The 23572-nt window shown below is 38.0% G+C and overlaps 3 protein-coding genes and 1 pseudogene across 9 annotated transcripts; 2 read left to right on the forward strand and 2 right to left on the reverse strand.

Moving 5' to 3' along the window:
• Positions 1 to 279: 279 nt before the first annotated feature.
• LOC127254943 (protein GRAVITROPIC IN THE LIGHT 1-like) lies at positions 280 to 4055 on the forward strand. 7 transcript variants are annotated; one of them, XM_051280300.1, is made up of 4 exons: positions 280 to 503; positions 619 to 1708; positions 1830 to 2502; positions 2612 to 4055. In XM_051280300.1, exons 3-4 carry the CDS (start codon positions 2380 to 2382, stop codon positions 3902 to 3904), a joined length of 1416 nt encoding a protein of 471 aa, XP_051136257.1. In that variant the 5' UTR covers positions 280 to 503; positions 619 to 1708; positions 1830 to 2379; the 3' UTR covers positions 3905 to 4055. The 7 variants fall into 7 exon arrangements, with proteins under 7 accessions (XP_051136257.1, XP_051136263.1, XP_051136258.1 ...); XM_051280306.1 differs by having other exon boundaries at positions 2615 to 4055; XM_051280301.1 differs by having other exon boundaries at positions 619 to 695.
• Positions 4056 to 4191: 136 nt separating this feature from the next.
• LOC127254462 (gamma-glutamyl hydrolase 2-like) lies at positions 4192 to 18426 on the forward strand (the record flags this gene model as incomplete). Its single annotated transcript, XM_051279554.1, has 10 exons — positions 4192 to 4584; positions 9273 to 9359; positions 9682 to 9771; positions 10227 to 10321; positions 11345 to 11405; positions 13189 to 13278; positions 13408 to 13470; positions 17593 to 17681; positions 17924 to 18016; positions 18200 to 18426. Coding segments are annotated over 10 exons (1095 nt in total), but the record flags the coding sequence as incomplete, so codon positions are not given.
• LOC127254464 (uncharacterized) lies at positions 18401 to 21077 on the reverse strand. The gene is made up of 3 exons (XM_051279555.1): positions 20043 to 21077; positions 19100 to 19936; positions 18401 to 18625 (listed from the first exon to the last, which is right to left on the reverse strand). The coding sequence occupies exons 1-3, from the start codon at positions 21075 to 21077 to the stop codon at positions 18401 to 18403; spliced, it is 2097 nt and encodes a 698-aa protein (XP_051135512.1).
• Positions 21078 to 22709: 1632 nt separating this feature from the next.
• LOC127254465 (protein RGF1 INDUCIBLE TRANSCRIPTION FACTOR 1-like) lies at positions 22710 to 23289 on the reverse strand (annotated as a pseudogene).
• Between the last annotated feature and the right edge of the window lie 283 nt (positions 23290 to 23572).

The raw sequence follows: 23572 nt of genomic DNA on the forward strand, positions 1-23572 counted from the left end.
ATTCTTAAAAAATATATAATATTTATATTGTATTCTCTATTTTATTTAAATTTATTTTCATTTTTTTTTCAATCATAATTTATTTCTGTTTTTCTTTTTATAAAAAAATATTATTATTTTTTTTAAAAATAAAAATTTCTATTTTTATATATTTTTTAAAATCTGAGCTATACACAATTTTAATTTAAAATTTTATTAATTTTGAAATATTTCAAAATACAATCAAACGAAAGTGATATATATATATATATATATACACCCTGTTATATGATTGCATAGCATGTTTGACGGATGCGCCAAACTACCAAATCCCATTCCCATTTCCCATTCCCATTCCTTGTTCCAAAGTCCAAACCACAAACCGGAAAACAAAAAGCGTGCCTCGCAACCATGGGACTTTTCCAACGCGTTGAGATGAGATAGCTCGATACCAGCAACTTTCTTCCAAAACCTCTGCACTCTGTCGATTACTGACCGTTGAGCTGTGCCGTCGCCTTTTGTGGGTTGAGTTGATTCTCACCCTCTCTTTCCATTATTAGATTCTTTCGCTTTCTTCTGAATCCACCAAACATAAATATTTGAGAATATGATTCTTATTAATGAAGTCTTTGATTTCAGGGTGCGATACGCATTTCAACAATTTGGTTATCTGCAAATTCTGCATCAAAATCTCAGTGGGCGCTCGCTCTGTGAAGGTAAAAGCGTGTTTCTAATTCTCCGGTCCAAAAGATTAAACGTGTTGCGTTTATTCAAAACAGTAGTCTACTCCTCGTTTCTGTTTGCCCGTAAAAATTCGAGTGCCGTGTGCACTTCCGCCGACCGGCTCTTGGTCACGTGACTGAGCAGTGGGGGTGTAGATGGGCCGGCTGAAGTTGCAGCTGTCACGTGAGTCAGCAGTAAATTTTGCTGGGTCCGTATCTGATGCATTTCTGCTGCGGTTGTTGGAGTTCTCTTGGCTTAGCTTGTGTTGCGTCATTTCTGTCCGTTGGATCGTAGTGCGTTGCTCATCATATTTATGATGGGCCCTTTGGATGTTAAATTATTTCTTGCTGACGTGAGAGCTGGTATACGTATGGTTAAAAAGATAGATGCTTGTAGTCCGTATGAGATGAGGATGGACTCGTGACCTTTTGGTCATGAATTTAAACTCTGACGCATCAGGGTTTTGTCTATCACACCATGTTATTCGGTTTGGCTAATGTGACTTATAGATATAATTTATAGGGCTCACGTACTATAAAGAAAAAATATAATGTGAGGTGTTCAGCCTCGAGGAACCCATTGTTTGTGAAACTTGAATAAGCAACAACTTCATGTGCGTGTGTGTTAAGTACAATATCTGATTTATGGGGGCGGGTGGGTCGATCGGTTCTTCATACGTGGCGTACTTCAATTGCATGTTGGACGTTTCGTGTCTGGTGTTGCTCCTCCTTGTGTATGTGCGTGTGTGTTTTATGTGGTTAGTTTGGACTTTTTAGATGCACGGTGCTTTCCTTTGCAACACTTGGCATCAATATATGATTGCTACGTGTGTTTAATTAAGCGATTTTCATATTATAAATTAACCAACGGGCCTGTCAATCTTATATTTTGTTGATTGATCCATGATAACATGAGGATTTCTGGGACGGATGATTTGGAGATATTGAGGAGTTTGAATATAACCATATATATATTGTATTGAGTAAGGATGTATGAATAAAATACTGTAAGTGAGTCTTCTATTTAATTTCTTTTATATTAAACATCATATAAAAAATGTATCTTTTAACTTTAATTTTTATTATGTTCAACCTTTTTTTTTCCTAACAATCCCATGTTTTCTGAAGGGGCTAGAACTCAGCCAATATATGTTTGTGGCTGCGCAAGGACAAGTAGTTAAAGAATTTGCGCACAAGTAGTTAAAGAATTTGTTTTTGTCAAACATTGTGCCTTCACTTCAATTACCAAATCGCCCATTTGTTCATCATCCCAGTTAGGCTTTGGCAGGCACATTCCCAGATTCTTGATCTCATCGTCTACCCCACACCAGAATGTCCTCATCTTCTTCTTTATGCTAATTTTGTCATTAGCCGACAGGGGCCCCTCGCACTTTATGCCCTTTCTCCAACTAGATACACTACTGATCTATTTATGCACAGTGCATCTCCCTCCCTCTTCGTTTTCCTTTCCTGCCGTTTGAGAGCCCACTTTTGCCAGCATCCCGAGAAAAATTTCTCTCGCAACTTTAACCCCCTCGATCCATGAGATAAAATTAAAGCGCCTACTAGCTTTTCGTTCTTTTGTTGGTACTCAGTCGCTGTGCTCGCTCATCATCGCCCCGCAACAATACTACATTATATTGCATTCTTTGCAGCTTTTTGGCTTTCCTAAGTTCAGATGGACTCCACAGTGGCTACGCCGCGGAAGAGCCGCCTGGCTCGGGCATTCGCCAAGGTCATGCATATCAGGGCTGTGACGGGTGCTGCATCGGAGCGTGGTGTCTTCCGGCCGACAGATAAGGTGCAATGCGTGATGTACTAATTAATAGCTTATAGCCTAATACTGATCCCATCTCAGGATTATTCGGTGTTTGTTATTTCATCTGCTGTTGTTTTCATCGTGCATTCAGCAGAAGACTGCGTCCAAGAAAGCCAAAGATGAGGAGGGTCTGGTGTGTAGTACTAGGGCCCGCCGGGAAGCCTTTCTTGCCAAGTTGTTTGCTAGCATATCGACGGTGAAGGCAGCGTATGCACAGCTGCAGTTCTCGCAGTCTCCGTACGATGGCGAAGGAATCCAGATAGCAGATGAAGCAATTGTCTCGGAGCTCAAAAGCCTGTCTGAATTGAAGCAAGCATACCTAAAAAACAACCTCCTCGACGACAAGACACCTCCTCCGGGCACGGCGCTGCTGCTGTCTGAAATTCGGGAGCAGAAGAGTCTCCTCAAGACATACCAGGTCACCGGGAAGAAGCTGGAGTTCGAGCTCCGGCTCAAAGACTCAGAAATAACCTTTCTTAAGGAGAAATTAGCGGAAGCCGTTGGCGAAAACAGATTGCTTGAGCGGAGAGCGAACTTGTGCGCACCGGCCCACTCTGTGACTGAGACTGGGACTGGGACCGGGACTGTGCCCGACCCCGCTAGCCGACGACGACGACCATTCCATTCCCAGTCCCATAGGCATTCCCACCTTATCAGCAGCAGCCCCTCCCACTTCATCATGTATCATAAACTTGCAGTGAAATCAATACGAGCCTTTGTGCGTATGCTGGTCGCAGAAATCCAGGAGTCCACCGACTGGGATTTGGAAGCCGCGGCGAGGTCGATTGTGCCCGGGACCCCATTTTGGAAATCAAGCCACATTTGTTTTGCATTCGAGTCGTTCGTGTGCCAGCACATGTTCGACGGATTCGGCTGCCCGATGGAATCAATTTCCCCTCCCCAGTTGCTGCGACATCATCTCTTTGACTACTGGTTCATGGAAATGGCGTCCGTGCGTGATGGCCACCTCGGTGCCTGGAAGCCCGGCACGGCGTTCGCACAGTTTTGCCGGAGCAAGTACCTGAGGCTCGTGCATTCGAAGATGGAAGCAGCAATCTTCGGCAACTTGGACCAGAGGAACATGGTGAGCTCGGGAGGAGAGATGCCCGATACGCCGTTCGTGAATGCGTTCATCGAGATGGCGAAGGACGTGTGGTTGTTGCATTGCCTGGCCTTATCTTTTGATCCGACGGTGGAGATCTTCCAGGTGAAGAAAGGGGTCCGATTCTCCGAGGTCTACATGGAGAGCTTGAGCGAGGAAGCCTTGGATGCAAGCACTACAAGCAGCCGCGGCGATGCCAATCCATGCGTGGCGTTTGTGGTGGCCCCCGGGTTCCGTATAGGTGCTACTATTGTTGTTCAATGTCAAGTGTATTTGAGATAGACTGTTGTGTTGTTGTGTACTTATTATAAATTCTTGTTGCCTTTCGATACCAGTCTGCCGGGTCGTGGAGTTCTTTTATTTTTTAATGGCATTTTATGTATAGATTGGCCTTGAAGTTGTGACAAATAAAATAAAAAAGACATTCAAAGTTTGAATGAGGGTAACAATTTGCGTATGACTTTAAGTTACTTCTTTATTTAAAAAAATAAATATAGTCCACACATCCGATTAAAAAAAAAAAAAAAAGAAAAAGTATTTAAGTCCACACCCACACGGGACGATAAATTTACTTCTTCCTTCCCGTTGCTTCCCTCTCCTCAATCGCCGCTGGCGCAGTTTCCTCTTCCAATATGCTAGGTTTCTTCTGGATTCCCCTCCTTTTTGCTCTTTCCAAGGAGGTCAGTGTCTCCGCCAATGCTCAATCTACCGCTGCGACGATTCTCATGCCGTGGGAGGTCGATTCTTTTGAGGCAGTTCCAAGGTGTCCCGCGGAGGATCCTAGTATCAATTATCGCCCCGTCGTGGGAATTCTGAGCCATCCAGGGGATGGCGCCTCAGGCAGGCTTACCAACGCTACTAATGCGTCGTACATAGCTGCTTCTTATGTGAAGTTTGTTGAATCTGCTGGAGCTAGGGTTATTCCATTAATCTACAATGAGCCTGAGGAGGTTATCTACAAGGTCCAATTCTTTTAAAATTTTCCTCCACTTTTGATTTTGCATCCAGATCTTTCGTTTTTCTAGTCATTACTGCGGTTAGAAATGCGCCAATGATCATGTTGAACTTGCTGTTGCCGATGAAAAGAAGTCGATTCTAATAATATTTTCTAGACCCTAAACCCTAAACTCTGAAGTTAAATTAGCACTTTAGCCGCCAGCATAGTTCAATCAAACACTTTTTGATTTCATTAAAAAATAATTATCAAAATTAAGTTTCATACAAAAAATAAATCTATACACATGGCGGTCTTCAAGGCCGGTCCTCACTTTTAGGGATGGAGAAAAATATTGAACTGAACCGCCGACGAATTGCTGAACCGAATTGAATCGAATAAATTTTTTTTGGTTAATCGAACAAATTTGGTTCGAATACTATTGTATATTGATATTTGGTCATTTCAATTTTGGTTTTTGATATTTTTCGGTTGGTTACCTAATTATATTTATATTATTATATCTTAAAATCTTAAAATTTATATTAATAATTATATTTGATTTCGGTTCAGTTTCGGTTTAAAATACCTGCATATTTATAAATATTCGAACTGTGTTCACCTCTATTGACTTTTGAGAGGCCTACAAAACAAAAACCTATGACTTCACCATTATAAAATTTCATCACACCATCAAGCTATCAAATAAGTTCTATATATAAATATTATATGTAGTATAAATATATAACGACCTCCATTTATATTGGGCTTGCCCTGGCTCTCCTCTCGTCCGGGCCCAGGGCCATCCCCTTTTGTAATGAAAGCTGGAGTGGCGTCTTGATTCGAACAAACACGGCCTCGGCCTTGTTACATAGAATGTTTCCGTGTTTAAACATTCATCACATCCTCCATCTCCTTATCCAAACACGCTTGTCTTGACTACAAAAACCCCCTTTCTGGGGACATGTTGGGCTAAAGATTTTGGATTGGGATTAAAGGGTATAAGGGTTTGGGTTTGGATTTGGATGAAAGTGTTTGGGCCAATCGGGAAGAAGCTGTTTGAGGCTGTTTCGGTGGCCATTTCAGAGGATAATTTGTTGTCTGATAAGATCGCTGGAGCCACTGTCATTCCGTCCACCGCAAGGAGGGGGTATAAATTCACATATCAAACGCGTCCATGAAAACGGGCATGTTTAGGTTGAACACATAAGTGTTTGGATAAGGAGAGATGGGGAATGTGATAATATTTAAACACGGTCGTGTTATATCTGAATCATATGCCACCTCCGCTCACATTACAATCATATCAGCATATTCCGTTGAAATTTCTACGGTGGAATAAAAAATAAATTTAATTTTTTTTATATAAAATTAGTTTTGATAATTATTTTTTAATGAGATCAAAATTGATAAAAAAAAAAAAAAAAAAGAGTTTGATTGGAACAACTATTGATATTTGTTCCTAGTGTTAAGCCATTCTTTCTTTGCATTTGAAGACAACTCAAATATATGTAGCTCTACTTCAAAGTTTCAATAAATTATTGTTTAACACCTGAAAGGTCTCACGAATGGACCTTTTGTTTGTCATATTTCAATCTATAATTATAAGTTTCTATCAAAGCTGTGTTGAAGTATACACTTAAATAGATTTACAATTTTGTTTTTAACTTAGTACTGCACATTCAAGTACACACTAAAAATATATTCACATTTTCTTTTTAACTTAGTATTGATACTATATGAATCTATCTTGTTTTTGTACTTTCTATGTTTTGTATTTAGTAAAAAATTATAGTAATAAAAAAGAATATAGAGCTTGATTTTAGTTTTATTACTATGCAATTATTCCTATTTTTAATAGAAATATATTATTTTTTTCACAAAATATTGTATACAAACTACTATTCAAACAAAAACCAAAATATAAAGTAAAAATGAAACTCCAAAAGAACACATATATTCAAGTAAATATTTTTACTTTTTGTAGCTTACAATTTAGGAAGAGATAATTTGTAGATTAATCATTTGTTATTATGAGTTATGAACCAAATAATCTATCGCAAATATTTTAATTTTTATTCTGTAACTTACTAATTAAATGTGTTGAATTTTTCTAATTATAAATAATCTTTTATATTATATAAGAATATAATCAGAAGGCTTATAATTGACTTGAAATATTGCAATGCTAACCAAATGATTTATCATTTCAACATGAAAAACAGGGATGCTAATTTTTAGCTGCATGGTTGAAAGTTTTAATTTGAACCTTGTCAAAAATGAGGGAGGGTAGCACTACTAGCTAGAAATGGGCTACTCATTAGCTTAAGTTTCAGTTTGTTAAAGCTTGATGGCTCATTCATTATATTTAATGAGTTAATTCACACACATGAAGACTCAATTGTTTATGAAGATGAGTGAGTTCAATTCAACTATCGCGAATGGCAAATTTATCTCTTTTACCAAAACATAACTAGAAATTAAGTATTCATGCTCAAGCAAAAAAATAATTAATTCAACCATGTTCAAATACATTTTAGTCATTTGTTTAATTGGATGAGAACTGCCTACCTATTGATAAACTTGAGTCAAGTTTTTGATCAAAAAGTTGGGATGAGGAGATCCTTTGTCCGCGATGTTTCAATCCCCAATACTATCACACACACACAGACTGTATCTACAGAGAAAATTATACATGTATTGTTGAAGAGTGATAGATTACATTGAGAGCTAAATGAAGAAATATCAGGATGTAAGAGAGAGTATGAACTACCACTCAATTGTTGCAAGACTTCATAAAAAGTTTCCCTTGTACTATGAAGGGGAAGGATGAAAGCAAGATGATATTTTAATTACTCATCTGCAAATCAACCCCTCTCATAGTTTATTTTCTATACGAATAAGAAATTGTAGGAATGGGATCTGGGAATAGTAAAAGGATATATTAGGGACAGGAAGTAGGAAACATATAATTCAATTTTGATTCTTCATTGATGGCCTTGTATATATAAATATGTTTATCCATATTATAACTCTAATCTACTCGTTTTACGATGAAGCTTTCTACCTTTACTTTGATAAGTTGATTTTTCAGTATCCTCACTTTTTGTGACAACCCCCTCACCCCTCATCAATGGGAGTTATTGTCTTATTCAGTCAATACAAGCCTACACAATCATTATGGGTTTGCTTGGATGGGGTTTGGAATTTTTTTGATATATATTTTATTAATGAGATGTTATGAGATGATATTTGGATGGGTTTTGGGATATGTTACAATTTATTTTATTAAAAATAAATATAAAATGCATGTTGAAGAAAACTATATTTCAATAAAATATACTCAAATAAAATGTTACATAATATTGATTAATAAAAAATATCTAGGCATAGTGCAAGAAATCTGAAAGGCTAAACAAACAAAGGCTACAACTCTTGCATCGCTCAATTGCTACTAAGACTGCATCAAACGAATTAGAAATATTCATATTTTACCCATTACGTTCAGTTATATGCTTATATGTTCCGATTACTGAATGGGCCAAACATGCCAAGATCAGGAAGTTCTACCTCAACACTGTTGTGACTGGCAGCACCTGAGCATTACTGCATTCTTATGCAAATTTAGTTCATCCTGATATTTTACATAATCAGAGTATTCATCGCATTTGCTGCAATGGTATATTATGCACATAAATCAGATCAGTAATTTATAAATTATAAGCCACCGAAATTCACTGCCTACTATTGTAGTAGTAATAAGCAGGTAGTTGTCCTATTTCCGAAGTGGTTGTACTTTGTTCCTATTCCAATGGTTACCATATTTTACGTTTAAGTATAATACAATGAGAGGATTCCAACAGTATATCATTTACTGAATTTGGCCTATCAAATATTGAGAATGTTTTTAAATGTTTCAGCTCAGACATGAAGATTTAAGCTTCCATTAGCAATTATAATGGTTCCCATATGATTTGCTAATTAACAATTCCATGCAAGCTAATTACTTCTAAATCCATGCGAGCTTGCATAATGTCAATTCCTTGAAGCTCGCTCCTCTTGACTCTGCATGTTGTAGGTGTACTTAAAATGAGCTTGCATCCTTGAACTTGTTATTTAGCGCAGCTTGTCCACATGACTCGGTTGAACTCAGGTTGCATGGTTCAGTTCACATGCCTTCCTCGGTTCCTATCCTCCTACAAATTTCACTCAGTTTCCTGTGCCACCTCCCACCAACCAACTCTGGTATTGTTTGCCGGTAGTTCTGGCCTCCATCTCTAGCAAGTCACCAGCTACCAGTGAATAGTAAAATTCCTGATTTCGTTTTTCCAAAATTTGAATTTCTTATTTTAGTGCTGCCCTACTAATTACTTACTTGGGATGAGGGAAGTATTGTACTACTTTTTAAAAGTTGGGGTATCACAATTGAGTTTGTGCTCAATTTGTACTAACTGTGTAGTCTTTATATCTTGTATGCACTGGTGTTTCTCTGCATTGTCTTGCCACATCCCCTTCAGTTGAAATGTGTTCACTGCTTTCAGAATGAGGATATCCTTTGCACTAAAGGTGTTACAAATGTGTTAAGGTTATCACTTATCAGTCATTTGTAATGTTGATACAACATCACCTTAGGTAGCACACTTTATATTATAAGGTAGTCCAGGATTGAAGTTCCTTGAAATTGCTGCTGCATTTACTTTTTAACATTTGTCGCAGAAACTTAATTTGGTTAATGGAGTGATCTTCACAGGAGGTTCGGCCAAAAGTGGACGCTACGCTGATGTTGTTGAGTCTATTTTTAAGGTATACATTCATGAGCATCTAAGCATCCATTTCGAATAGAAACTGTTATGTTTTAATTTTTGAGTAATCTGGATAAAAACTCAGTTCAAATTTTCTAATAGTTGGCAATATATTTCTCATTACCATCCATCATGCTGCCTGATTGACTGTTTACTTTGCTTGCTACTAGTTCTGGTTCAGGTTCAATTTTTGAATCCTACATACTCTTAATTGGTTGCTATTATCATATGGATTTCAATTTTGAATGTGCCATGTACAAGAAAATAAGATAGTGAAAGAATGGTAACATTTCTTAAAAGTTTTTGGTAACTGTTTTGGGCAGAGAAGTCTGAAGAAGAATGATGCTGGAGAACATTTCCCTTTGCTTGCCATATGCTTAGGATTTGAGTTGTTAACAGTAATCGTTAGTCAGGTAATCTGTCTCGCAAAATGAGTTCATCTTCATGTTCAGGTCATGCTTTTTTCCTCCCCACTACACGGTCTTCTTTCTATATGTGAGAAGGTAAACAGTATGAAGAAAGAGAGATCTCTGTTAACCAGATAGTTTATGTTTTGTTATAAACAATGCTATATTCTTAGATTTTTTTCATCTTTTAGAGCTATGAAAGTATCCTCTTGATTTTGATGGAGAGTGTGGATCAGTACTCTTGGCGTGCATGTCTACACATGATGTTTTACTTAGTGCTCTGCACTATTGAAGCTCATCAATAGATGAAGGCTACATTGAGATAGAGATTTGCATAGATTGTCTTGTCACTTTGCTCTACGTTTAGTTTACATATTAATTAAATAAAATTTTATTTGACTTTTAACATACAATTCACCAAAGGTAAAATATTTTTATTTTTTATTTTCTATTGGTTACAGGACAGAAGCATCTTGGAAAGATTTAATGCCAGGGATCAAGCCTCTAAACTGCAGTTTCTACAAAATGTCAACTTAAATGAAACTGTATTTGAGAGGTAGTAGAAATTGTGAATACTGAAAAAGTAAATTGTTGATTAATTATTATTCCACCCCTTTGCCTCTTTTCTGGTGTTGCTATTACCTTTCATTTGGATGATGGTTTTTCCATGCTAAACCTCCATGGACTATTAATGGTCATATCTTCTAGTTGATATGATAATGGCGTATGATATGGTTTTTCCAAATTTAGTAAATTTATATTAAAGAAGCACGACAATGTTTATACTAATGCACTTTTCTTTGGGGTAGTGGAACTTATGATTTTTTTTCTTTTAGTATTTGTTGGTTTTTATTATTCTCTGCTTATATATGCATTGTAGTGTTAGTATAAATTAAATTTATACAAAGTGATTTGTTTTTAGAAATAGAAAAAGGGGAAAATTAATAAGATTAAGGATCTACTCGAGTTACCTGGAGGGTTGGGGGCAAGTCTCGTTTCTTGCAATACTCGTCCCATTTCCATTTCTACTGGTATTGGTTCTGTAGTTAGAGACCATAATGGGATATCCTCTTTATTCTCTCCAAATCTATTGGTATTAGAGAGTAAAATGAGAGTGTTGGTCATTGTTCAGATTTGTAATTGCCTACTATAAGGACTATTATGGCTGCTCCATCCTTAAGATAGTTGTTGAGTGCTACTCTTTTTATGCCACCGGTTAAATCCAAGGTGCATTAACTCCTTAGAAATTTATTAATAATATTAATAGGATGTGCCAATCCATTTATAGATGCTCACTACTCTCTTTTCATTATACTCCTGGATGTTTTACTAAATGCAGTGCTTGGGGTGGCAAAGAGTTTTCTTCCTGGTTCTAGTGTCTATGAATAGAGCTCCCTAAATGCTTCCCTAGTTTTGCTCACAAAAGTCTCTCAACTATTCTATGTACTCTTGTTTATCTTTATGTAATACTTTTTTTTTTCTCTAAATAAATAAATAAATAAATAAATAAAATGTTTCATGAAATTACTTTTCTCATCTTAATTTGATTTATCAAAGATGGATTGATGTTGATTTGCAGATTTCCTCCAGTTTTACTAAAGAAGCTGAGTACTGAATGCCTTGTGATGCAAAATCATCGTGTAAGTACTCTTTTCAATGTTTGTATTTTTATGTGATTAGTATTTAGATGTTTATTTGTGTTTGTGGAAGACAAGCTGTTCGTGGTTATGTCTTGGATTGAGGTTGGAAGACTAGGGACATTGTCATGCATGGTGTAAAAGCTAGAATATCTACTTGTATTACAATGTCAGTTTTCTATATGTTAATTTATTTCGTACATCCTTTAATGAGTTGAGCAAATGGGGTTTTATAAATAAATTTCAACTTGGACTCGAAGTGCTAAGCAATTAGACAACAATGAGCACTTGTCCAAGCTATGATAAACAACATACCAGAGAGCAGTTGAACACACTGTCAACATCTTCTTCATGTTCATAGCATGATAGTTGGAAGATACAAGAACTGTGATGATCACAGGACTAAGAGAGTTAGCAGTAATAGCAATATGCTACAGTCAGCAAGAGGGTATATAGGCTATGATGAGACATTGTGAGTGTATTGAGCTATATACTTTGTGTCATTGGATAATGAATTCTTATGACTATTTTAACTGAGACCAAATACATTGGATAAGATTAATAATCCAATGAATCAGTTCATTAATAAGAATTTATTATTATTTTTTTAATGTTGAATAACAAGTTTTAATTCATTCAAGTGAACATATGCTTAGGATGGATGCCATTATTTCTCCACCCTAATTTCTATAATAATTGTCTGCTGTCTTAACGTGAGCAACTGTAACCTCAGATTTGAACTCTTCCCCACTCAATCTGTAGGTATCAGAGTACTAGTTTCTATATGGTGTTTGAGAATTCACTGCATGTCCGTGTGTGCTTATTTATTTATGCTTATCTTGCAAGTACTTGCTGTTATTATTCTTCTTCTTCCCCTTTTTTCTTCTGCTTGCTTTGTCACTTCTTCCTTCTTTATACCTACCTGACTTGGCTGAAGTTAAGTAGGAAAGTACCATTCCTTATGCCATCTTGTATCTCACAAAATGAAGGATTCATTCTTCCCTGCCTTATTTAATAAAGGTAATTTGTTTAGCATCAAACTTTCTTATTGATTACTGTTCCGCATATTTGCATTGACAATGTTCATGACCTGGAGGTGCTTATCTGGCATTACCAAATTCTAAGGTTTGTACCAGTACCCTAATGCTTTTTTGGGACTTATAGAGTCTGCAGTGAATCTAAAACATGAGATACAAAATGAATGTGGTAGCAAATTCATATTTATGGAATTAGGGTTGCTAAATTCATCTGCTAGGCCTGCAGACTTATAGTCCGCAGTGAATCTAAAACATGAGATACAAAATGAATGTGGTAGCAAATTCATATTTAGGGAATTAGGGTTGCTAAATTCATCTGCTTGGCCTGTTGTATTTTTGGTCCATGTCTTGTAGTGTAACTTGTTGAAATTCTCACATATTAACATCTTGTGGGCGTTCATTTAGGGTGTGTTTGTTTGGGGGATTGGATTAGATTTCCACTATTTATCCCATTTCCCCCCCCTCCCCAATATCAAATCAAACACCTATTTTTCATTTTTTATATTATACTTAAAAATCAATTTTACATTCAAAACATCACATCAACACCTATTTATATCACTATCATACAACTATTCAAATTCAAAATTTTACTATTCAAATCCCAACTCAAAATCTAAACCCCCAAACAAACACACCCTTAATATATTTTCTTTTGACTTATTAGATATATGCAGCATTTTTCCTATTTCGTTCTAGACAAACTGGGCCTGTCTGCAAGTTATTCCTCATATGGTAAATTTTTGCAGTATGGAATATCACCTGAAAAGTTCCAAAAGACTGGGAGTCTATGTAGTTTCTTCAACATTCTAACCACAAGTACAGATGAAGATGGCAAGGTATCTAAGGATAAGAAATCACCTTTCTGGATTAATTATTCAAATTCAAAGCATATCTTAGAATAGTTCGAGTACACCAAAAGTGGTTGGTGCATTATTTTTAATCACATATCTGTTTGATTGTATCAGACCTATGTTTCAACAGTTCAGGCACAGAGATATCCTGTCACTGCTGTTCAATGGCATCCAGAGGTATTTTTGGTCTTGACGTTAATTTAGATTTTTAATTTCAAAAGGTGGCTCATTACCTGTTGGCAATATTAGGGACTTTATGATGCTAGTCGATGCTCCACTAATAACATATTAATTATAAATCCATTAATAGAGGAAGCACAATACTAGATCAATTGGAACAATTTATAACAAGCTTACTACTATGGAAACCACTCTGAATATTTTATTTTGGTCAATGTTCAGTAATGTGTTGTTTAACACTTCTAAATCTCTGTAGCTAAATTTTACCATCGAAGAAATCTCCTTACTTTCCCAAAACAGATTGGAAAGCATATACATGTTTAGGAGATTTTTTTGTTAGAATTTTCCATCCAGAGATGCAGTGCTTGTCCTGCTAACTTGTCATGAATCCATGGCTTCATAATCCTAACTGACATGACATTAATCTAACTAGATTAAATACAAACACATATTTTTGTTTTGAGTCTATATTCATTAGGTACATCTTGTAAGGGACTGATTTTTAAAAGTACATATTAAAAATTGGTATTCTGTTTTCCCAGTCAGAAAAAGGTATTCTCAGTTGCACTGCAGCAACTACGGAAGTTATATGTTCTTCTGTTAGCACTGCTTTGGCTAACTACAAATTTTCTTGTAAGAGCATTTGTAGATTTATTGTGATTGTTCAATATTTTGAAATCAAGTAATTTCTAGTATGCCCATTGGTTTCCATCCATAATTTGAACTTTGAAGCCTATGTATACTTAGAAATTGTATTCAAAGGAGTGCATGACCTCTAATACTTCACATCACCTTTCAAGCTGGTGCAGAAAATTAGGATTAATATAACCCATCTCCCTAAAATATTTTGATAGAAACGAAATAAAGGACAAGAAAAATCAAACGATAATCAATCGTTTGCCCAAGAACAATCAAACGGTATCAACCGTTTGCCCAAGCCTGACGGCTACTTTATTCCGAAGTTTCAGAATAATAGTCTCAAATCCTAGTTCCTCTTTAAATACTATTACCTAAACCTTACTAAATATAAAATAGTCAACCGAATAACTAAAAGACAAATCTTACTCAAAATATAATATATTAATAGAAAAGCAAGTAAATAATATCTAAACCCACGAACAGCAGGCTTAAGTCCATCCCCGTCGTCAATACACAAGCATTTGTCAAGACTTAGTTTTCTTTGCTTTTTTTTTTATCAATTTCATCCCTCTTCAAATCGACCTTGTCCCCAAGGTCGAAGTATGAGAACTGGAATAAGCTTTGATCTTCCTCTTGTTTTCCTCCCTCACATGATCGATCCCACGTCTTTTGAGTTAGGCTTTGGTCGCCTGTCAGCACTACTTGATTGCCTTTCCATTCAAAAGACATAGTAAGAGCTTCCCAATTTGTTTGAACATCGTCCAACGTGGCTAACCAAGCTATACCAAAAATAATATCAACACACTCGAAGCGAAACATAAAACAATTGGTTATTACCTCACAACCTTGTAATAAGACCATAACATCCCGGCATAATGTTTTGGATTCCTATCTTTATCCATCACCTAACCGAACTCTAAATCTTTTTGTACGTTCGGTTGGTAATCGTAGAGTAGACACTAAGAAAAAAGATATAAGATTGTGACCAATGCCATTATCAATTAGTATTGTTACCTTCCTTCTTCTACAATTCCATGCAACCACATAGTCCGTTGGCTCGGAAAACCCTCTACAAAGAAAAATGCTAAGGTCCCCTCTTCAATCGATGGATCTCCTCGCTCTCCCATCCAATCTTCATGCCCCGTCGGTACATAAAATTCAAACTGTTGAATATCTAAGACCTCTTTGTCTTCTTCAGCTATCAAGACTCGCAATTGTTTGAGAGGGCATTCATGTTTTGGGGTGTATGGTTTCTTGCAGTGAAAACAAAGTTCTTTGGCTCACAATTCAACAGATTCTTGGGGTGAGAGATGGTTAAATTGATTCCGGGCTGCTAACTGGCTAGTTGTCTCCAATCGGGCCACAGAATGATGACCGACAGGTTTGCTAATAGATCCGTTGTGGTCGACCCCTATTGTTGAAACTCTAATCATGTTGTTTGGTCGGGACATGGAGCTTGCGTGCGGTGTCGAACTGTTCAAATTTTGATATGGGTGACTGTCAACTTGCACTTAAGATTATTCTCAATGTCTCTAGACAATTCCATGGTTGTCTCTAAGTCTCTGGGCCGAAGAAGGCGGAGGGAGCTTTGAATCGAGTCCTTTAGACCTTTCATAAAGTAGCCCAAATCGTGGGTATCTGTCAAACTCGGAACTTGGCTAGCCAATTGAACAAATAACTATACGTAGTCATCCACCTATTTCTCATGTTTAATATCTGCCAATTGTTCAAAAAGACTGCCCTCAAACGCATATCAAATCTTGCCACCAACGTTTGCGAAAATTCTTCCCATGTCGGCCTCGGTTTGCGAGAGCGTAACCAGGTTCACCAGTACAATGCAGATTCTTCCATGGCCACCACGGCTGTAGGCATCTTCATCTCCGGACTGGTGTTATGAATTTCAAGCTGTTGATTGGCGCGGGCCAACCATCCTATCGGATTTGAACCATTGAAGGATAGAAGTTGCACAGGGCCCATCTGCGATCGTGAGTTAATCGCCAGCTGCAGTGGCACAACGGCCGGTGACGGCTGAGTTGGTTAGTGTGGCGGGTTTGCCGAAGGCAGTGGTGTGCCACTCTCCGCTATCGCGCTATCCTCCGCATAGTGGTCTGTCGCCGATTGTTGCGATCCAGAGGGTTTCAAAATCACTTTTGAGAATTCAACGAGAGTCGCCATGATCTCTGCTAGTTGAATTCAGCGAGAATCCTTCATCTCGGCTCGAGCAGCCTCAAGTTTATCCTGTCGCTCAGCTGTTGATCGTGTTGTTACAATGAGGACGGGATTGGGATCCGGCAGGTCGGACCAATTGATAGAAACAAAATAAAGGATAAGAAAAATTAAACGATATCAATCGTTTGCCTAAAAACAATATAACGGTACCAACCGTTTGCCCAAAGCCCGACAACTACTTTATTTCAAAATTTCAGAATGATAGTCTCAAACCCTAGTTCCTCTTTAAATACTATTATCTAAACCCTACTTACTAAATATAAAATAAGTCAATCCAATAATTAAAAGACAAGCCAACTCAAAATATAATATATTAATAGAAAAGCAAGTAAATAATATCTAAACCCACGAACAACAGGCTTAAGCTCATCTCCGTCGTCAATACACAAGCATTTGTTAAGACTCCGTTTTCTTTTTAATCATAACTTCATGCTCTTTCCGATTTTGTTTTCTTTCATATTTACAGTTGAAAATATCTCATAAAACATAAATATGCAAAGAACCTGATATTTTATTTATTTATTTTATGAAGTCCTATTTTCCTCATAATAATACCAGAGGTTATTTTCAAGCTTTGTAAATTTTAGTGGATTATTTACATTTTTTTAAAAATATTTCAAAGAAGTTTTTACCGAACATGTGAACCATGACCTTGCAAGGTTTGGAAAGTAGCTTTGAGAACGCAAAAACAGAAATCTATTGTTTGTTTCTCTTTATGTTGACTTTTGTAGTCGTGAATTTGGTGGGAAGGTTATTGTCAGCAGACTGATAATTTGTGGTTTAAATTTACCTGTTAGTTAGTAGTTCAAATTGATCTTGTTTTGTGACACTCCATATTTCTATCACATCTGTGGCATGGTACTTCATTTTCATCTCCTATGTTTCCATCCAAAAGTTGTGAATTTCAAAAGAAGTATGTTAGCAAGATGTTAATTTAGGCAAGATCCAAGGAAGGATCTGAGTATTCATCCATGCAATATAATCCATTTACTACAAGTTTATGCTTCCATAAATAATTCTTTGAAGTATTAGAACCTTTCTGTTGATGAAATGAATCCAATATTCAGGTGGTCTCTGAATCTGTAGAAATCATCTTTAGTCTTATTTTACATATGTTGCTTGGAACCTTGGTTTTTATTAGATATGTAGATATATTTATCAATATTTCTCATGGTTTTTAAAGTATGTATTTATTCTTTAGTGTTAGAACATTTCTTGCAACAAATGAATGCTACAATGTCCTTGCCGCAGAAAAATGCTTTTGAATGGGGCTTATCCAGAATCCCACACTCTGAGGATGCTGTTCAAGTAACTCAAAATGTTGCCAATTTTTTTGTGAGGTAGCGTCTTAATTAAATTATACTTGTTTGATGTTCTCACTCAATATATCTTTTGTAACATTAAGGATGGTACTCTGCTCTGTCTCTACACCTGAATGAAAGTCATTATGCTGCATATATCTAAATTCAAGTGTTTTCAATCCTTGTAGATTTTATCCACACCTCTGGCTTCATATGTGAAGTGATTCAGGCCATATCTCATATATTTTTAATGATTTAGCATTGATTACTTTTAATCACAGGGAAGCTAGGATGTCTAAGAACAGACCATTGATTCAAGAAGTGCTCGACAACCTCATATACAACTATGGTCTTACTTACTGTGGAAAGGCTGGGTAATTGTTCGGTTCTGAAATTATTTATTTATTTTATTATTTTTTCCCTCACGAGTTTGTGCATGATAGTTCAAGCCCTTGTATTTATTTGTTTGTTTCACCACCATCATCATCAATCGTTTTTTTCTTTCTTTCTTTATCTTTATTATTCTTATATGTTTTCTTATGGTTTTGCTTTTGCAGGAAGGGATATGACGAGGTTTATATTTTCAGTTAGGACCATTTCTTGCAATTTGGTTCAAGTGTGTACATTTACTATGGTGCTGAAGAATTTGTAGTGAAGGCATGCGACTTTGCATTGATATTTGAGCATCATGTACGTGGTTTGTATGATTGTATCTATATCGACATGGATAAAATTGTAGTACATGAGAAATTAAATGTTCAAAATGAAAATTGTGGGTCAAATAGATCAGGGTTTAGTTCAGGTGTGCCATCAAGGCGGTCCCAGGGGCCACAAGGCGGGGCAGCATTTTGAATGATGCGGTAGCACGGCATATAATCCGTTTCAATCCAGATTGGCTGGAGGTTCCGTTCTGCAACCAGTTCAAGCCCACGCCAGATAGCATAAAGCTCCGCGTACATGTTGGTAGAATTTTTGAGGGGTTCCTGAAAAGCCAAACAATAAACAGCCATTATGGTCCCTAATAAGACCACCCGCACCTCTAGCGCTAGGATTTCCACGCGAGGCACCATCGGAATTCAGCTTGAACTATTCAAGCGCAGGTTTTCTCCATGTGACAGCTTGATATCTTCTCGACATGTGAGTTTGAGGGATACCAAGTTGGGCAGCGGTATTGAGGTCTCCCAACCAGTGATTGCGCTTCCATTTTTTAGCAAATTGTAAAGTTTGCAAATGGTATATAACTTTTGAAATGATCCTGTAAAAAGAGAATTAGTAGCACGGTGTTTTGCATCATTTCTTTCGGTCCAAATGAACCAAAGGATCAGCATAGGGATAATATATCTGACATGAAATTTGTGTGACTGCGATGTAAAGGTTCTCCAATAAAGTAGCAACTGCTGTATATAATTAGAGTTTAAGGGGGTTAAATGAAATAAACTGTAGAAATACCTCTACACCTTAGAAGATTGCATCCCAATCGTAAAGAGATTCTCAACCGTTTCCACATTCCGACAACATTGACATTTAGAGGCAAGGCTTATACCTAGTTTCTGAAGAGATGAATCAAGAGGGATCTTACCCAGAAGAAGGCGCCAAAGAAAGACAGATATCGTAGGAGTAAGCATAGGGTTCCAAATTTGGTTGAAAATAAGACTCCTAGGACTGACGCTACGAACTCTATTCCAGATCGAAGAGATTGAAAAAAGACCAGAGGAGGAATCCTTCCAAATAAGGACATCTTTGTCAGAATTGATAAGGACGGAAGTAATAGAAGAAATAAGATGATGAGGAACAATTGTGGATAGGAGGGAGATGTCGCAGTTTCCATCAAGCCATAAGTTGTGCATAACCCTATGGGGTTTGTTCCCAGCCACGAGATTGGCCAGGGGTTGATCTCTACACCAATGGTCATGCCAAAAAGAGCAAGAACCCTGCCCCAGGACCCAATAGATTTTCTTCTGCGCCTCTTGCCGAATGTTACAAAGGCGTTTCCAAACAGAACTATCATGAGCCTTAATTTGTGTATGTCCTGGGAAGAACCCCCGATAGTACTTTTGTTCCATCATATTAGCCCATAATGAATTCTGTTGTCTCAATCTCCACCAAAGTTTAAATGAGAACGCTTTGATGACATCTTCGAGCCTCCTAATACCAAGGCCGCCTTCCTCTTTAGGTCTGCAGATTTTAGACCAAGAAACCCAGTGTTTCCTCCGTCTGGAGTTATAAGATCCCCAGAAAAACCTGGCGAGGAGCTGTTCGAATACATGCACAGTAGACTTTGGGGGCTGTAAAATCTGAATCAAGAAGATCGGCATAGAAGACAACACAGATTTGATTAACTCCAGTCTGCCTCCATGGGAGAGAGTTGTGTGATCCCAACTCATAATCCTTTTTTTTAACTTTTTCCAATAATCCCTCATAAAGGACCGCTCTTTTGTTGCCCACAAAGAGAGGGGCACCAAGGTAGTTGATTGGAAGCTCCGCAATGTTGAAACCAGTTCTGCAAATCAGATCTCTTTGGATGGCCGCTGGGCAGAGCTTCGGCAATATAATAGAGCTTTTGTCCTTGTTGATTCTTTGGCCCAATATGGATTCATAGTCATCAAGGAACTTCAAAATATTATCAAGACCAGAAGTATCAAAGGAGGTGAAAATGATAATGTCATCAGCATAAGACAGATGAGTGAGCTTAACTCTTCCCTTGGTTTGAAAATACATCGCATTTTTTTCAAGGAACAACCTGTTCAAGCTTCTTGATAAAAACTCAGCAGCAATAATAAAGAGAGCAGGTGAGAGGGCTTCACCTTGTCTTAGGCCTCTTGAAGATTTAAAGAAACCTTCCAATTTGCCATTGATGAGAATTGAGAACCAGCAATTCGAAAAACAGTTACTAATCAGCTGAACCACACCTTCATTGAAACCAAATTGAGAAAGGATAGCACGGAGGAAATTCCAGTCCAGTCTATCGTAGGCTTTACTCATATCGAGTTTGAGTATGACATTGTAAAGCTTGTGGCGCCAGTTGAGATCATGCACCATTTCCATGGCCATGACGATGTTGTCGTAAATAGACCTGCCCTTAACAAAGCCACTTTGATTAGGAGAAACAATCTTAGGGAGGAACTTGGCAAGACGCATATTAACCAACTTAGAGACAATTTTATTGGTGACATTGCAAAGGCTAATCGGCCTATATTCGCTCCATTCCCCCGGGTTCTCCACCTTAGGAATAAGGACAATGGTTGTGGATGTGAAGCTTCGTGGCATAGGGACACCATAGAAGAATTCAACAACAACATTATGCACATCATTTTTAACAACGCTCCAATAGTGTTGGAAAAAGAGAGCCGAGAACCCATCGGGACCAGCAGCGCTATCAGAGTTCATGGAAAAAACCACATCTCTAATTTCATCAATAGTAGGGATCGCGTTCATCTGGTAATTCTCTTCGTGATACAAGGATCATTCCAATCCAAATCATATGGAGGCCTTTCCTGCTGATTTTGGGTAAGAAGAGAGCTGAAGTGGTTTGTAGCAGAGGATGCTATATCCGAAGGATTAGTAACAGGCTCACCATGATCAGAGATAGAGAAGATCTGAGATCTGATTCTTTTCCTTTTGACCATACTGTGGAAGAATTTTGAGTTTCTTTCTCCTTCAAGAATCCACTTGCAAGCTGATTTCTGTTTCCAAAAAGCCTCTTCCATACTGATAGCCTTTGTAAGTTCTGCGAGAAATCTATTTTTTTCGATAAGATTGGCTTGGGAACGATTTGTGTCATAGACCAATTCACTCTCAACAGCTTTAAACTCAGCATTGGCAAGGATAGCAAAAATATTTCCAGAAACCGACTTGTTCCAGTCTTTGAGGTGAAGTTTAAGCCTTTTAAGCTTAGCATGGAGGTTAAGTTGCCCAAAACAACCCGAAGGAGCATTCCAGCTATTTTCCACAGCTTCCATGAAGTTATGGTGCTTAATCCACATGTGTTGGAATCGAAAAGCCGACTGAGGCCTCTGAGCATTAAGCTTAATTGAAATGAGGAGAGGGGAGTGATCTGAAACATTCCGAGAGAGGTGAAGGGTTGTCGTGGTAGAACAAAGATCCATCCAGGCGTTATTGTAAATCACTCTATCAAGCCTTTCCCAAACTCTGTTGTTAGTCCAAGTAAATGGGGAGCCAATGAAACCCGCATCTATGAGGTTAGCTTCCAAAATAGCATCACTAAAATCTCTAGCATACCGGATTTTAGGTCTACCAGGGCCATCACGTTCAGAGATATCAGAGATGACATTAAAATCTCCCCCAAGAATCCACGGGTTCGCAGTCAAGTCATGAGCAATAGCTTTAATCACCTCCTAAAGTTCTATTCTCTGAGTGATGCTGCATTTGGCATAAATCCCAGAAAGGAAGAAATGAGCAGATAGCCTTGGCGAAGATATCTTGATATGAAGAATTTGATCATGATCAATATCAACAACATTCGTAAAATTATTATCAAGGAAAATCCAAATCTTGTTGGATTTATTAGACCACAGCTGCTTGAAACCTAATCTGCGGCAGAAATAATTAGAGTCTGGAGTCACCATAGGCTCAAGAATAACCAGAACTTGAATCTTTTCTCTTTTGCAAATATAGTGAATATGTTTTTGGGAGAGAGTATTGCCAATACCTCTCACATTCCAACACAACATTTTCAAATCATTCATGGAAATTCTTGTGGAGACGGGAGGTGCCATTTTCCTACTGAAGCCGCTAGAAGGTTGATTTTTCTAACGAAGCTTCTGGTATTTAGGGTTTAGGGTTTAGGGTTTAGAGTTCAGGGTTCAGGGTTTTTTTTTTTTCTTTTAAGGGTCATTTAGAGATATATATTTATATGTCATTTTAAGGGTCTATGAAAAAGACAAAAAGAAGGGAAACTAGTGTAGTAATCTACAAAATTTGGGAGGGTTAGTAATTTCCCTAAAATGCCCATACTACTCATACTACTACTATCATGATTTGAAATTCCGGATTTGCCCCTCACCCATCACTACTTTTCCCCTCATTGTCATCAAACCACCGCTCAAATCAAATGAGCGGAGATCGGCGCGGCGTACTCTTTCTCCGGTTCATCATTGACTCGGAAATCTCATAAACCGGCCGGGAAATTGGTTTTAAACCCGACCGGCTACTGCTGCTCATCTTCTTCTTCACCACCACCTCCATCGTTGCCGTACAACTCAGGTGTGGACACTCCATTAACCCACCTCCGCCGACGCCGCCGCTGCCGCTCGGACCGCTCCAGAACCGAGTCGGGGGTCATTTGACCGTCGTCCAAAGCCGGTTCCGGCAGCGCCATGAATTCACACTTGCGAAGGTAGTTGGAAAGTTTGCACCTAGTTTTGAGAATGTGCTGAAGCTTGCAGGAGATGCAGCAGAAAAGAGAGGATTCCTGCAGATTCCGGTCGCAAGTGATGCAGAGGTTGCCGGAAGCCCGCGGCGGTCGCGTCTGAGGCCTCTGTTTCAAGAACACCACTTTCGCGCTGTTGGTAGTGTAAGACTGGACATGAGCGCAGTCCATGAGCTTATCGGCATCGACGAGACGTATGACATCATGGTAAACATATCTTCTTATCTGGAGAAGACGATGGGAGCAGTGATTGGCGAAGGGTTTAGGGTTTAGGGTTTAGGGTTTAGGGTTTAGGGTTTAGGGTTTAGGGTTTCGGGTTTAGGGTTTCGGGTTTCGGGTTTAGGGTTTCGGGTTTCGGGTTTCGGGTTTCGGGTTTCGGGTTTCGGGTTTCGGGTTTCGGGTTTAGGGTTTAGGGTTTAGGGTTTAGGGTTTAGGGTTTAGGGTTTAGGGTTTAGGGTTTAGGGTTTAGGGTTTAGGGTTTAGGGTTTAGGGTTTAGGGTTTAGGGTTTAGGGTTTAGGGTTTAGGGTTTAGGGTTTAGGG

Source organism: Andrographis paniculata, unplaced genomic scaffold, assembly GCF_009805555.1.
Source record: "Andrographis paniculata isolate CXL003 unplaced genomic scaffold, ASM980555v1 Contig52END, whole genome shotgun sequence".
In the NCBI taxonomy this organism is placed as follows: Eukaryota; Viridiplantae; Streptophyta; class Magnoliopsida; order Lamiales; family Acanthaceae; genus Andrographis; species Andrographis paniculata.